Source organism: Gracilinanus agilis, chromosome 2 (genome assembly GCF_016433145.1).
Source record: "Gracilinanus agilis isolate LMUSP501 chromosome 2, AgileGrace, whole genome shotgun sequence".
Taxonomy (NCBI): Eukaryota; Metazoa; Chordata; class Mammalia; order Didelphimorphia; family Didelphidae; genus Gracilinanus; species Gracilinanus agilis.
In genome coordinates this window covers 318,880,466-318,895,426 of record NC_058131.1, presented here as the reverse complement: position 1 = coordinate 318,895,426, position 14,961 = coordinate 318,880,466, and the positions used below count along the sequence as shown (strand labels likewise).

Below are 14,961 nucleotides of genomic sequence, written 5' to 3'. Positions count from 1 at the left end.
AGAGGGTAAATGGAAAGTAATAGTGGGAAGACACTAGCATGTAGGAAGCCTGAAAAAAGCCTCCTGTAGAAGGCTCCTTGAGTTGAGTCTTTTTTTTAATAAAATGTTATTGAGATGGGGGGCAGCTGGGTAGCTCAGTGGATTGAGAGCCAGGCCTAGAGACGGGAGGTCCTGGGTTCAAATCTGACCTCAGACACTTCCCAGCTGTGTGACCTTGGGCAAGTCACTTGACCCCCATTGCCTACCCTTACCACTCTTCCACCAAGGAACTAATACACAGAAGTTAAGGGTTTAAAAATATAAAAAAAATGTTATTGAGAGTTTTTGTTTATACATCATCTATATTTTTCACAGTATCCCTCCCCTTTCTTTCCCTCGTCTAAAAAGCCAGACCATATAATAAAGAATTTTTAAATTCGAAAAATTAAAATTTGAAAAATAAATAAATAAAGCCTTTTAAAACAGAGACTATTTACCAATTTAAAAAGAAAATATATTTTTAAAAGGAAGAAAAAAGAAAAAATTTGGCAAAACTAACCAACATATCAAAAAGTCTGATCTTATTATATGCATTTCAAACCCATGGTCTCCCACTTTTGCAGAAGGGAAGAAGGGAGAGATGTCCTTCATATTTTAACTGAGTCTTGAAGGAAGCCAAGGGATTCCAAGAGGCAAAAGTGAGGAGGGAGAGTATTTGAGGCCTGAGAGACCTTCAATGCAAAGGTTTGTGAAGAAGAGAAAGTAGATCAATATAGATAGTCTGGAGAGTACACATAGGGAAATAATGTGTAAGAATACCTAAATTGGAAAGATTCAGGTTGTGAAGTATATATCTGATCTAAGAGGTCATAGGGAGCCACTGGAATTTGATGATTTGGTTAGATCTATACCCAGGAAAATCACTTCTGTAGCTGAGTAGAGGATGGAGGAGTGGGGAAGAGACCTGAGCCAGGGAATCTAATTAGAATTCTATTGTAACAGGAGATGACAGAGCAGGATTCTAATTTTGGTCAGAAAAAGGAAAGACCATGTCCTAGAATAGTGCAAATGAGAGATAGTGAAGGCCCCAATGAGCATCGGTAACTCTGTGAATGAAGAGAGAGAATTGCAAGAGGTATTATAGAGGTAGAAACAGCAAGGATTGGCCGTTGAATCAATCTGTGGGGTGAAAGAGTGTGAGGAGTTGAGGATGACACCAAGGTTGTGAATCTGGGTGTCTGGGAAGATGGTAGCACCCTTGATAGTAATAGGACAGTTGGAAAGAGAAGAAGGTTTTTTGGGAAAAATAATGAGTTCTAGTATGGACATATTGAGTTTTAGATGCCTCTGAGTCATCCAGTTTGAAATATCAATAGACAGTTGGAGGCATGGGACTGGAACTCAGGAGAGAAACTAAGGCTATGTGGGCAGATCTGAATCATCTCCTTGCAGCTGATAATGGAACCACAGAAGCTCTTGAGATTACCAGGTGAGAGAGTTTAAAGAGAAACCACAACACTTAGATGTATCCCAAGGTTCTGTCTTGGGCCCTCCTCTCCTTCTTTACTCTCTGGTTTGATGATCTCAATAGCTCCCATAAGTCTAATTATTATTGCTATGTTGATAATTCCCAGTCTTGTATATATTCCAAGTTTCTCCAGACCTACAGTCCCACATTATCAACTGCCTTTTGAACATCTCCAGCTGGATGTCCTAGAAGCATCTCAAATTCAGCACGTCCAAAACTGAACTCATTATCTCCACCACCCCCATCACTACCACATCTCCCAAAACCTTCTTTTTTCCCAACTTCCCTAATACTGTCAAGACCTGAAACATTGGTGTGATCTTCAATTCATCTTTTGCAATCACTCCACTTATTCAATCTATTGTTACATCTTGTCTTTTCTATTTTCAAAACATCTCTTGTACACACCCATTTCTCTCCACTCACAGAACCACCACCATGGTGCACACTTTTAAAACTTTAAAATCAATTGCAAAATTGCAGTTGCCTCCAGGAGCAAATATAAACTCTGCCTCTTTCATACCTTCTCAGGATTCTTAAACTTTATCCTTCCACACTCTCTGATCCCTCCACATTGTTCTTGCTGTTCCCAATCCCATGCTTCTTCACTGGCTGTACATTTCTTTCCCTTTCCATCAACCATGTCTAAAATGCTCTCTTTACTTATTTCTGTATCCTGGCTTCCCTGACTTCTTTCAGAACTCAAATCCTACTGTCTGGAGGAAAATGGTCCTCCTCTCATGATAGAGCACCAGATTTGGAATCAGGAAGACTTATCTTCATGAGTTCAAATCTGGCCTCAGATACATACTAGCTTCGTGACCCAAAGCAAATCATTTAATCCTGTTTGCCTCAGTTTCCTTATCTATAAAATGAGCTAGAGAAGAAAATGGCAAACTGTTCCAGTATCTTTGCCAAGAAAACCCCAAATGGAGGCCCCCAAAAGTCAGACATGACTGAAATAACTGAGTAACAAGTACATTGTATGTTATTTTCATGCTGTTTCTTCCTTAGAATGTGTGTTCCTTAAGGGCAGGGACCATGTTTTTGAGTTTCTTTGTACCTCCAGTGCTCAGCAGAGTGTGTGCTGGCACTTTAATTTAATAAATGCTTGTTGACTGACTAGGATAGAGCCTTGGAGGATACCTTAGTTAATGAATATGACATGGATGAAGATCTAGCAAAAATGACTGAGACAGATCAGACAGGTAGGAAGAGAGCCATGAGAGAATGTTACATAAAATAATTTTAAAAAGCAACCCAGAAAGGAAAGTGTCTAAGAGGAGAACGTTGTCAACAATGTCAGATTTTACAAAGAGTCCAAGGACGAGGACTGAGACAATACCATTAGAATTGGGAAATTAAAAACTCATTGGAGAGGTTTTGGAGAGAACAGTTGAATGATGAGGTTAGAATCCATATCGAAGATAGTTTAGATGAGAGAAGAAAGAAAATGAAGTCAGGTCATGGCTTTTTCAAGGAGTTTAGCTACAAAGAAGAGGAGAAAATATAGGAAGATTGAGATAGGACAAGGTAGAATCTAGTGAGGATTCATACCGGCTTACAAGTTCTCTGTAAGTTCTCTGTCACTGGAAGGGTTCAAGTAGAAGCTGGAGAACTACTTTCTGGAAATACTACAGAAGGGTGAAGGGGTGAGCATACCTTCCAACATGAATTCTGTTATTTTTGCCAGAAGACTGAACTTCTCTTTCTATTCCCCTCTGCCCACAGTGCCCCTAGAAGAGTGCCCAACTTTGGATGCTGCCAGTGGAACATTGGGTTCTGAGTGGTGTCTACAGTCTCTTCCTTTCCTCTGCCATTACAGGCCAGGTAAGCTTTGCTTACCCTATAAAACCTCCTAGTCAGCATCCTGGGGCTAGAGTCAACCTATAACCACTACCTGAAATCTCCTTCAGTTAGAGCCACTGGCTAAGAGGCGAGGGACAGGGGACTAGACATGGGGCTGGTACTTTAAAGCCCAGATTCTAAATTCTTAGAGGGACCCACCACACTGGACCTAAGTCAGTGACTTATATACACAGAGGCCCTTCCACAAAAAGTGCTGAGCCAATGTTTATAGCATTTTATTCAAACCACTGTTTGAATTCCAATTCCAAAATTCCAGTTTGAATGAACATTGCAGATTTTGTGGTGTGGTAAAAAGAAAAACTGGATTCAAATCACAAGTGGGCTCTAGATCCAATTCTTTATTTTAAAAAAATTTATAATTGTCTATAAATTTAACATTCTTTTTTTTAAATTTTGAGTTCCAGATTCTTTCTCTCCCTCTCTGACTCACTGAGAAGGCAAGCAATTTGATATAGGTTATCTATGTGCAATCATGTAAAATACATTTCCATATTAGTCACATTGTGAAAGAAAACAGACCAAAAAAAAAATCTGGAGAAAAAAACGTTTAAGGGACAGCTAGGTGGCTCAGTGGATTGAGAGCCAGGCCCAGAGACAAGAAGTTCAAATTTGACCTCAGACACTTCCTAGCTGTGTGACCCTGGGCAAGTCACTTAACCCCCATTGCTTAGCCCTTACCACTCTTCTGCCTTAGAACCAATACACAGGTAAGGGTTTAAAAAAAGAAAAGAAAAGAAAAAGAAAGTTTAAAGAAAGTATTTTTTGATCTGCATTCAGGCTCCATCAATTCTTCCTCTGCAGGTAGTTTTATTCATCATGAATCCTTTGGAAGTATCTAGACCTAGTTCCGTAACTAATTGTGTGTGTGTGTGTGTATGTGTATACACACATAAAATAATTTTTAATTATCTTCAATTTAATTATTTATTTGTGATTTTATTATGATACATATAATAAAATAGGTCATAACTTAATTAATAAATCAAATGATTTGATTAATTAATTTTAAGATTAATAATTTTAATAGTTTAATTTTTAATAATTTTAATAATGATTTAATTATATATTTTTAGGTTTTGAGTTTATTGTTTTATAATTCATAAATTATTTTTATATTATATTTTATATATTATATGCATATATTATAATTTATAGAAAATTATAATTTTATTATTTATAATTATATATATATATATCTTAACATCCCTGGGCCTCAGTCTCATAAAGGAAATTCCTGACCTTTAGAGCTTGAAAGGGTTTTAAGGATTATTTCTTCCAAGCCCCTAATTTTATAGATGAGGAAACAGGTCCAAAGAACTCAATTAAATTATCCAAGATTGCACAAACAGTGAGGAGTAGAGTCAGGATTCAAACCCAAGGGCCTCTGACTCTAAAACCGGGCTGGGCTCTTACTACAGCTCTCCATAACATAAGCATGTTGGATTAGGCGATCACCACTGTCCCTTTCGGTTCAAACATGCTGTGTGTGCTCTAATATTCTATACCCTAACATTCTGGGCTCTAACATCTCTTCTATTGCTAACCATCTATGTTCTGGAGTCCTTGAAAGTTCTCACATGCATTGTTCTAAGGTATCATTCATCGCCAACATGTCTTCTGTCAAATACGTTCCATATTCCAAGACGTCGTCCAGCTCTAGTATTCTACAATCTACATTTTACCATAGATCTGTTTGTAAAGATCCCTTCCAGGCCTAATATTGTGTTCTGCGTTCTACTATTCAGATGTTTTAAGGTGCCTTCCAACTCTAACGTTTTATATTCTAATTGTCTTCTCTAAATTTCCCTCCAGCTCCAACATTATGTGTTTTAAGCAGCCTATGTTCTATAGAACCACCTAGCTCTGTCTCTGGAGAAGGAAGAGAGGGGAACACATCACAGAACCTGGCTTAGGGACAGTCTAAGCAAAAGAAAACCTTGTTCTTCTCCCTGAAAATGTCCAAAATGCCATATGATCCATTTGCTTATTTTCAGAGGTCTATCAGCGACTGAAAGAAATCCAGGAAACATCCGATGGGGAGTTTATCAGCCGGGTCAACGCTCTGGCCAATGCTAACATGGTGAGTCCCCCAAAACTCGGGGAACCCCAAGAACCTCAGTTATATATATTGGGAGTCACAGGACTGATAGACCCTGACTTATAGAACCTTGTTAATTCAGACCTCACTAATTAGAATCTGGGTAACTGAAAACTGGCATAATTCAGTCAAGGAAATTAGCTGTGTTGATGCTTTAGGAGATGATATTTAAACTGTTTAGCAATGCATGCAAATAATGCTTCTTTTTCATATCGAAAGATCTGTTTTCTCTTGGAATGGCATTCCTTCCATCAATAATCCTTCCCTTAGTAGACAGTTTTAAAAAAATTGTCACCAGTCAACTAGTTTTCTTGGGCAAGTCATTTAACCTTAACCAGCTTGAGTTTCCGCATGTGAAGCCATTGCTGGTCCTCCCCTGACACATGTTCTATTGCTGGGCCTTCACAAGAAACTTTTCCAGGCCTGCCAGATTTTTCATTCTGTTCCTATAGTATTTGAGAATCCAAATTTGACTCCACCAGGCAATGAATGTGCTAATTACAAAAGAACTTTATCTGTTCATTACAATCGAATTTGGCGGGGCCCCATATGTCCAATTCCTATGTGTATCCAAGAACAATAAAAGTGTGGGTTTTTTTCCCCCAAAACTTCATAATAATTGTTCCACTTCCTTTACTGTTTTTCTGCTCAGAAATAATTTTCTTCTCAATAACCCCGTGAGGAAGATGGATGATGATTCAAGAATTCTTATCCCCTTTCTTCCTTAGAGACACAGCTCAGGCATTAGCTTCTGCAGGAAACCTTTGTTGATCCTCCCAACTGCTAGGGCCTTCCTCCCAAACTTGCCTGTATTAACAATTTTGTGTTTATATGTTTGTATTTGTTAATTTTATATAAATATTGAGTGTATTTTTATATGTCTTTACTTATACATCTTGCTATAATAATAATAAAAAAAAATCCTCACTAATTGAGACCCCACTGACTAGGAACTCAGTAATTTGGTGATACAGTGAATAAAGCATCAGGCATGAAGTCAGGAAGATCTGAGTTCAAATCCAGCCTCAGACAGGCTATATGACCCGGGGCAAGTCACTTAACCCTGTTTGCCTTAGTTTCCTCATCTGTAAAATGAGCTGGAAAAGGAAATGGTAAACCACTCCAGTACCTTTGCCTAGAAAAACCCAAAATGGATCACAAAGAGTTGGACATGATTGAAAAACAACTGAACAACAAAAATTGTTCATAATTCAAATTAGAGCCATATTGTAGTATGGCCTTCTTTTCTCCCCTATTAGAATATAAGCTGCTGCTTGTGAATAAAGACTACTTTATTCTTTGCACTTATATCCACAGTGCCTACCTAGCACACTACTTAACACATAGTAGGCACTTCATAAATACTAATTGATTGGTTCATAGATTAGGAAACTGAGGGTCGGGAGGATAAAATGATTTGCTGGAAGTCACACAGCTCATGAAAGGCAGAGCCCACAATTCCCCCAGGTCTCCTCCAGCCTCCAAGCCCAGATTTCTTTCTGCTCACCACTCAAGCTTAAACTAAAGCATGCCAGGCTGCAGTTGAATATAAGCAAGGACATACATGCACTGAACATGAGGGGAAGAGGAAACTTTTCTTGCTTAAAAAGCATTATTTTGAAGTATCTTTTTATAAGTATTTAATGTTCATTTTTAAAAAATTTGAGCTCCAAATTCTCTCCCTTCCTCCCACCCCTTGAGAAGACAATCAATATTATACATGTGAAGACATGCAAAACCTATTTCTATGTTAGCCATGTTCTCAAGGAAAACACACACACATACATGAGAAAAATTAAAAAATGAAAGAAATCTGCTTCCATCTGCACTCAGACTCATCAGCTCTCTCTCTGGAGATGGATAGCATTTTTTCATCATGGCTCCTCTGGAACTGACTTGGATCATTGTCTTTTTTTATTTAGTTAGTTAATTTAGAATATTTTTCCATGGTTACATGATTCATATTCTTTCCCTCCCTGGATCATTGTCTTGATCAGAGCAGCTAAGAAACTTTCATTTCCAATTTGGCCAATGGGAAACGCCATACTCTCTGACTCCTCACCATTGTCCTGTGCCCTGATCTACAGAGAAGGGGCGAAGGGAGATTTGGCTTCTCTTCACAGCTTTCCAGAGATTTTTTTCAAGAAGATATTGGGTCTCTGAGTGTCCCTGAGGCTACCAGCTTCTTGGGGGTCCTGGAACAGGCCCTGGCAGCAGAGGAGACCCCCTTGCAGCCGGCTGACCTGCTTGCTGTCGTGAGCTTCCTGAAGAGGGTTGTTGCCATCAAGGTCAGAGATCAAGATCCCTACGGGCAGCAGGAACATCTCAGCCAGAGCTTCTTGGCAGTGGTTGGCCTGCTTTTGGAAGAACAAACCAAAGCCCAGTGGCTGGAGATTAAAGAGGTAATTTTTAATCTCCTGGCTTGTCAGAGAGGGGTCCAGCTGACCTTATTACCCATCCGAAGGACACATGTGCCTCTGGAAAAAAAAAAGGTTTGGGGACACCGAAGAGAAACAAAGTCCTTAAAAAATGAGCCTCAGTTTTCCACATTTGTCAAATCGAAATGACAATAGAGGGGTCCAGCTATCCTTATTACCCACCTGAAGGACACAGGCACTTCTGAAAAAAAAAAGATTTTGGGATACCATAGAGAAACAAAGTCCTTAAAAGCAATGAGCCTCAGTTTCCCACATTTGTAAAACCGAGATGACAATATTTACCTTATAGGCTTTTGAGGAGAGTTATTTGTAAAGAGGGCAGCTAGATGGCACAATGGATAGAGCAATGGATTCAGAGTCAGGAAGATGAATTCAAATGTCTAGTATGTGCCAGGGCTGCTAAGTAGCTCAGTGGATAAAGCTGGGACTGGAAGTCAGAAAGATCTGAGTTCTAATTCAGTCTCAGACACCCAGTAGCCATGTGAACCTGAGCAAGTTCAGCCTCTCTAGGTCTTAGTCACCCCAACTGTAAAAATGTAGGTAATGCTAGCACCTGTCTCCTAGAGTGGAATGAGATAGTATTTGTAAAGAGCTCAGGGCATAATGGCTGGCACAACAAAGATGCTTAATAAATGCTTATTCCTTCCTTCCCTCTCTGGGCCTTTGGGTCCTCCTCAGTAAAACAAGGAGGCTGAACTAGGACCTTGAGGACTATTTCCAATTCTAAAATTCTTTGCTGTATGTTCTAAACCAAACATTCTACATTCTAGCAGTCTGTGTCATCAAGCCCCTTCCATCCCTCGGGCTCCATGGTCTAACTCTTTCAGCTCTGATATACTTTGTGTGTTTTAACATCTTATGCTTTGAGATCCCTTCATTCTGTGTCCTAACAGAGGTCAGGGGTCTAGGGCCCCTTTCTGACCTTACAATTCTTTGTTGTGCTTTAATGTTCCATCTTCTAAGTGTGTTGTCACCTTTAACGTTCTTCAAGTCTAAAATATATGTATTCTATGCCATGGAATAACATTTGCTTGTATGACTTAGAATTATTCTCCTGTGTTTCCTATTGCTCCAAACTAGACTGTAAAACCACATGAATATAGGGATTGTGTCTTATTTTATATCTCAAAGTACTTAACAGAAGGCTGGGTACCATAGTGAGCTTCCTAAAGCTCCATACTTCAATGTCTACTGCTTTGTAGGAAGCTGAGTGGTTCAGTGGATAGAACCCTGAACCTGGAATCAAGAAAGCCTGAGTTCAAATCTGTTTTAGGACACAAGGCAAGCATGATTCTGAATATGACCCTTAAGTCCATTTGTCTCAGTTTTCTCGTCTGTAAAATGGGACTAATAGTAAGACTTCCCTCCAAGGATTGTTATGAGGATAAATGAGATAATATTTGCAAAATGTTTTGTCAGCCTTAAAGCACTATATAAATGCTAGCAAGTATTATCGTATTAATCACACTATGGATCCCTTCTATTAGCACAGATCACTGAGAACTGTCTCAAAATTCAGTTTCAAGAATAAGGTAATTATTTGCTGATGTTCCTGAGGTTGTCAGAGGCTGGAGAGGAGGGATATTGCCAGAGAAGAAAAAGGGGGAGCTCCAGCTCTGGCTCCAACCTAGGATTCTTTCCTCAGATCATTAGAAGTCCCATGGTCCTGGTGGAGAGTGTAGAGCATCTTGCCATCAGCCTGAGCCTGCTCCTCACATCTGAGAGATCCAACATCTCTATCCAGAAGGGCCCCATTGGTGAGTCCACTTTACAGTGTGCTGATACTAGCTCTCCAACAATGTGAACTTGAGCAAGGCACTTCCTCTCTCAGCTTGACTTCATTTCCTCATCTGTAAAATGGGAATGATCATGCTCACACTCATATAATCTCAGAGATGAGAGGAAAAGACTCCTTTCTACAATCCCCAACATGTGGCCATCCAGCCTTCCTTTAAAGATCTTCAGTGAAGGGAAATTCAGTATCTTTCAAGATACCTCATCCTCCTTTTAGATACCCTCAGATTGTTTAGGAGTTCTTCCTTGTATCAAGCTCTTTAATGCTGCCCTCTGGGACTAAGCAATACAGTTAAATACCTCTGGGCATGACTATGGCTTGGATTTGTGGTTTTATTAGTGTCGAGAGCCCCCCAGATGAGGAAAATCCCTCACCAGTTCAGGCTGAAACCTTCTCTGAAATTTGTAGTCTTAGAAAGTTGCCTAGAACATGGGGAAGTGTCTTTCCCAGGTCATCCTAACAGGTTACCTTGTTGTCCCTCACACAAGATACCTCATGTCCCATCTCCACGCCATTACATAAACTATTTGTAATGCCTGACATGACTTTCCCCTCTCTCCTCTACCTCCCAGAGGTCTCTAGTTCCCTTCAAAGCTCCACCCAAGTATGATCTTCTTTATGGATCCTTTCCTGACCTCCTGACTGCCAATTCCTCCTTCCAAAAAGTCCTTTGTATTTATTGTATAGAAATTTTACATATGCAAATGTTGTCTCTTTCTTGTAGAATGTATGCTTCTTGAGGGCAGGAACTAAGTTTTTCTTCATGTTCTCAGTGCCTGGCATTTACCTATACATGTAGGAACTTTATAAATGCTCGTGGATCAATTCAATTACCAGCCGGAAAGACTTGGTGGTGAACAGGCCCAATGATGAACTAGATGTCTTTCATTAGAGGACTAATCTAGAGATGTTAGTCTTATCAATGAATAAATGAAGACCATTCTACTAAGGCACTGTAGACAAGGGCTGTGATCTGCCTCACAGTTCACATTGTGAGTCATGGACCCTTGCTATATCGAGGTTTATAATACTTCTACTGCCTCACTTGGTGTGAGCCCAAGCTCAGGGAGGAGGAGGAGGAGGCAAAAGGGAAGGTCTGCAGAAGAATCTGTAGGGTTGGATCATGGGCCAACGGGTTAAGATGATGCAGTTTAGGGGAGAGCACCTAAGTCTAAAAACAAGAAGTTTCAACCCTCCTGAGCACGGGGAATTCTTTAGCTTTGGGGTCCTTCTCTTTCTCCAGGCATCAAAGTTCGAAGCCTGAACCTGAGAGACTTGGCCAGTGGTGATTTATTAGAGATTCCAGGAAGGCCAGAATATATCCAAGTGCCCTTTGAGGAAGTGAGAAGACTTCAAGGGAGAGGTGAGCTCTGGGAGATGACACTGATCTACCCTGTCTATGAGAATAGAAGCTGAAGGCTTTAGACTCTCCTCCATCTTAGGTCTCAGTTTCTCCTCTAAAATTTCAGAGAGAAGAAAGTTCAAGGAATACCTCCCACCTTTCAAATGCTTTCAGGCAGAGGTGTAAAACATGTGGCAACAAACCATTACCACACTACCAAGTGTAGCCCAAATCAGATTAAAATGTAACTGGGGAGGGGCACTAAAAGTCTCAGTGGATAGAGAGCCAGGCTTAAAGAAGGAAGGTCCTGGGTTCAAATATGGCCTCAGATAGTTCCTATCTGTGTGACCCTGGGCAGGTCACTTATCTTCATTTGTCTAGCCCTTACAGTTCTTCTGCCTTGGAACCAATTTTAGTATTGATTCTAAGACAGAAGGCAAGATTTCTTTAAAAAGTTAATTGGGAAACATTTTTTAAAAAGAAATAAAAATACAATGAAATATAGATAATGTTAAAATGAAGGGCAGCAAAGTGGCACAGTGGATAGAGTGCTAGGCCTGGTGTCAGGAAGATTCTTCTTTCTGAATTCAAATCTGACCCTCAGACACTTGCTAGCTATGTGACCTGGGTAAATCACTTAACCTGTTTGCCTCAATTCCTCAGTCTGTAAAATGAGCTGGTGAAGGAAATAGCAAACCACTCTAGTGTCTTTGCCAAGAAAATTCCACTTGGGGCTTAAGTTTTAAATTGATATCCAATAACTCTAAGTATTATATTTTATAAAGTTTATTAATGATCACTTGAAGTAGAAAGAAAATAAACTAAAAGAAATAGAAGTTCAAACCTAATTATCTAACAAAAAGTAAACCCACTTGTGTAGATTCTCCTACGTGGCATAAAGCCTGCTTTCCCAGCTGCGATTTGGCGAAAAAAAGAGAGACGGGTCTAAACAAAACTTATATTCTCCCTATGTTGGTATGTAATGTGAGAAGGAACATGGGAAGCTGGGAAAGAGAGTTTCTGGGGAGCAAATTCTAATTATACAGGGGTCATGAACTGAAACAAGTGAACAGCAACAACAAAATGGTAATAGGAACATAGATAATATTAATAAAGCATAATAATGTTAATATGTTTAGGTTAATATGCAATCTATAGGGATTCTTATGTATAATCTAGAGGCCCCATTTCTAGTTGAGTTTGACATTGCTACTTTAAGGGAACAAAGAGTAGTCCTTTGTAGGAGGAGAAGGGACAGACTCTTAAGGATATGGTGATAAAACTGAGAGAAGAGCTCAGGGTACAATCCTCAGGGAGCCCCATTTTGAGAGAGAAGATAGAGTCCCTCCCTTTGAGTACCCCAGTCTTGGAGGAATGCTATATCTTCTGCTCTAAGGCATTCCTTCCTCCCCAATATGGGGAAGGGAAGAAATGGCCTCCTGCCCTCTGGGAACACCAACTCTGAGTTGAGAGACTAGATAGGTACAAAGAAAAATAGACATTGGTCAAAGTGAACTGGGGCAGAGAATGGTTGAGGCTCTAGGATTGAGTGAGATGGTCATCTCTCGTATGCCTAAACCAAGGAAGTTTCCCATCTACCCAGGTCTCTCCGAAGTCACTGTGATCAACACTTGGTTTGCCTACAGTGCCCTCCAGCACACCTTGGGGTGGGAAGAGCAGGAAAGTGGCAAGGTCCTTACCCAAGATGTCTCCAAATCTGATGAAAGGCAAAAGTAAGTAGGATCTTTTCTCTTTGGGTCCTACTGGGTGGCAGCTTCTAGGGACCAAAAAATCCTGATCATTGTGGATGCTTTTTTTTCCCAGAGAAGGATTGATTGATGAAGGGGAGGGGAGGGGGAAAGGTGGGGAAAGAAAATAGAATCACAGAATATAGATTTAGCTTAAATGCCACCACCTACAAGAGACTCTTCCTAATTGCCCAAGCCACTGGTACCTCTCTCTCACTAGAATGACTATATATTAATTTTGAGTATATTTGTATATGCTTATATGAGTACATATCTCCTCCAAAAGAATGTAAATTCTTGAGGTCAGGGACTGCTTCATTTTTTGCCTTTGTATCTCCAAGGCCTAGCATAGTGCCAAAAATACAGTAAGCCCTTAAAAAATATTTGCTTGGTTAACTGATAAATATGGAAAAGACTTTAAAACAGAATGTTGGAGCTAAAAAGAGTCTCAATAGCTAGAATGTTAGAACCCAAATCACAGGCTAGAATTAGAAAAGTCCTTGGAATATAGAATGTTAGAGCTGGAAGGGGCCATAAAGCATAGTGTTAGAGCTGGAAGGAGCCTTAGAACATAGAATATCATAGTTTGAAAGGCCTTTAGAAATTATCTAGGGACAGCTAGGTGGCTCAGTGGATAGAGAGCCACTCCTGGGGTTTGGAAGACCTGGATTCAAACCTGGCTCAGACACTTCTTAGCTGTGTAATCTTGAACAAGTCACTTAACCCCAGTTGTCTAGCCATTATTGCTCTTCTACCTTAGAAACAATAATTAATATCAATTCCAAGAAAAAAGGAAAGAGAGAAGGAAGGAAGCAAGGAAGGAAGGAAGGAAAAAAGGAAAGAAGGAAGGAAGGAAGAAAGGAAGGAAGGAAGGAAAAAAGGAAGGGAGAAAGGAAGGAAGGAAAAAAGGAAAAAAGGAAAAAAGGAAGGAAGGAAGGAAAAAATGAAGGAAGGACAAAAGGAAGGAAGATGTGATCTAATACAACTCCTTCATTTTATTATGCAGGAAAGAGACCTCAGAGGTCATGTATGTCAGAAATAAGAGAGGTAATAGGACTTGGTGACACACCAATAATAAATATAAGATAAATATAAATATTAGATAAAATATAAATATAAATATTAGAAAAGAGGCACCTAAGAGGGTGATCAGTTTGAGCTAGTTCACCTTACAAACTTGTGGCTCCCACCTCGTATACAAGGGTTCTTTCCATTTCAACAGATTCCCCAATTTGTTTCTAGGTACCTAAGCACCCAGGTGGGGTCAGCCATCATCTCATCCACAATTCTGGGACACCTCCAGGTGTTCAGCACAGCTGTGCATTACCATCTTCTACACCAGGCCCAGGTAAGGTGGAGTGGGTGGCATCCATGGTGAAAGTTCTATTAGAGACATAGATCCTGGTCCTCAGCCTTAGAAAAATATACTTTCTCCTTCCTCCCCTGTTCATTCCACTAGCAAAAAAATTGAGCTCAGTGAGAAGTTCTTAGATAGAAGCAGAGAAATGTTTCATTTATTTGCTTTTTAAATAAATAGCAAAGTACATAAAACTACTGAATAAATATAACAAATAGGGCAGGGAATAGAAAACCAGCTTTGGTTTCAGGAAGACCTAGATTCAAGGCCTTCCTCTAAACACGCCCTTCATGGTCTACATGGATCATCTTATGAACTTTCCCATACTGATGCTGGTCATCGCCTGCTCTTCAGCTTCCCATGTTTGCTAATTAGCTGGAGGCATTCGATTTTCTGTACCCCTAGGAGATTGAAGAAAAGGAAAAGAGCCCACAGAAACAAAAAAAGATTTATAGCAGTTTTTTTGTGGTGACAGAAAATTGGAAACTTAGGGGATGCCCATCAACTGGGGAATGGATGAATAAATTATATGAATGTGATGGAATACTACTGTACTTTAAGACATAATGAAGGGGATGTTTCAGAAAAACCTGGGAGAGTTGGATGAACTGATGCAAATTGAAATGAGCTGAACCAGCAGAACAATTTTTTGAGAAACAGCAATATTATAAAGGAAATCACCTTTGAAAGACTTAATAACTCATCAATACAATGATCAACAACAACTTGGAAGGACTCATGATGAAGCATGCTATCTATCTCCAGATAGAGAGATGTGATAGACTTAGATTGAAGCATATTTTCTTC

The 14,961-nt window shown here is 39.8% G+C and overlaps 1 protein-coding gene across 1 annotated transcript in view; it reads left to right on the top strand.

Moving 5' to 3' along the window:
* Positions 1–14,961, top strand: part of ADGRD2 (adhesion G protein-coupled receptor D2) — a 51,619-nt gene that overhangs the window by 8,901 nt on the left and 27,757 nt on the right. Inside the window, 7 exon segments of the mRNA XM_044659752.1 lie at positions 3,239–3,337; positions 5,371–5,456; positions 7,598–7,876; positions 9,558–9,669; positions 10,951–11,070; positions 12,653–12,782; positions 14,040–14,145. Of these exon segments, the coding sequence (XP_044515687.1) occupies positions 3,239–3,337; positions 5,371–5,456; positions 7,598–7,876; positions 9,558–9,669; positions 10,951–11,070; positions 12,653–12,782; positions 14,040–14,145 (932 nt within the window).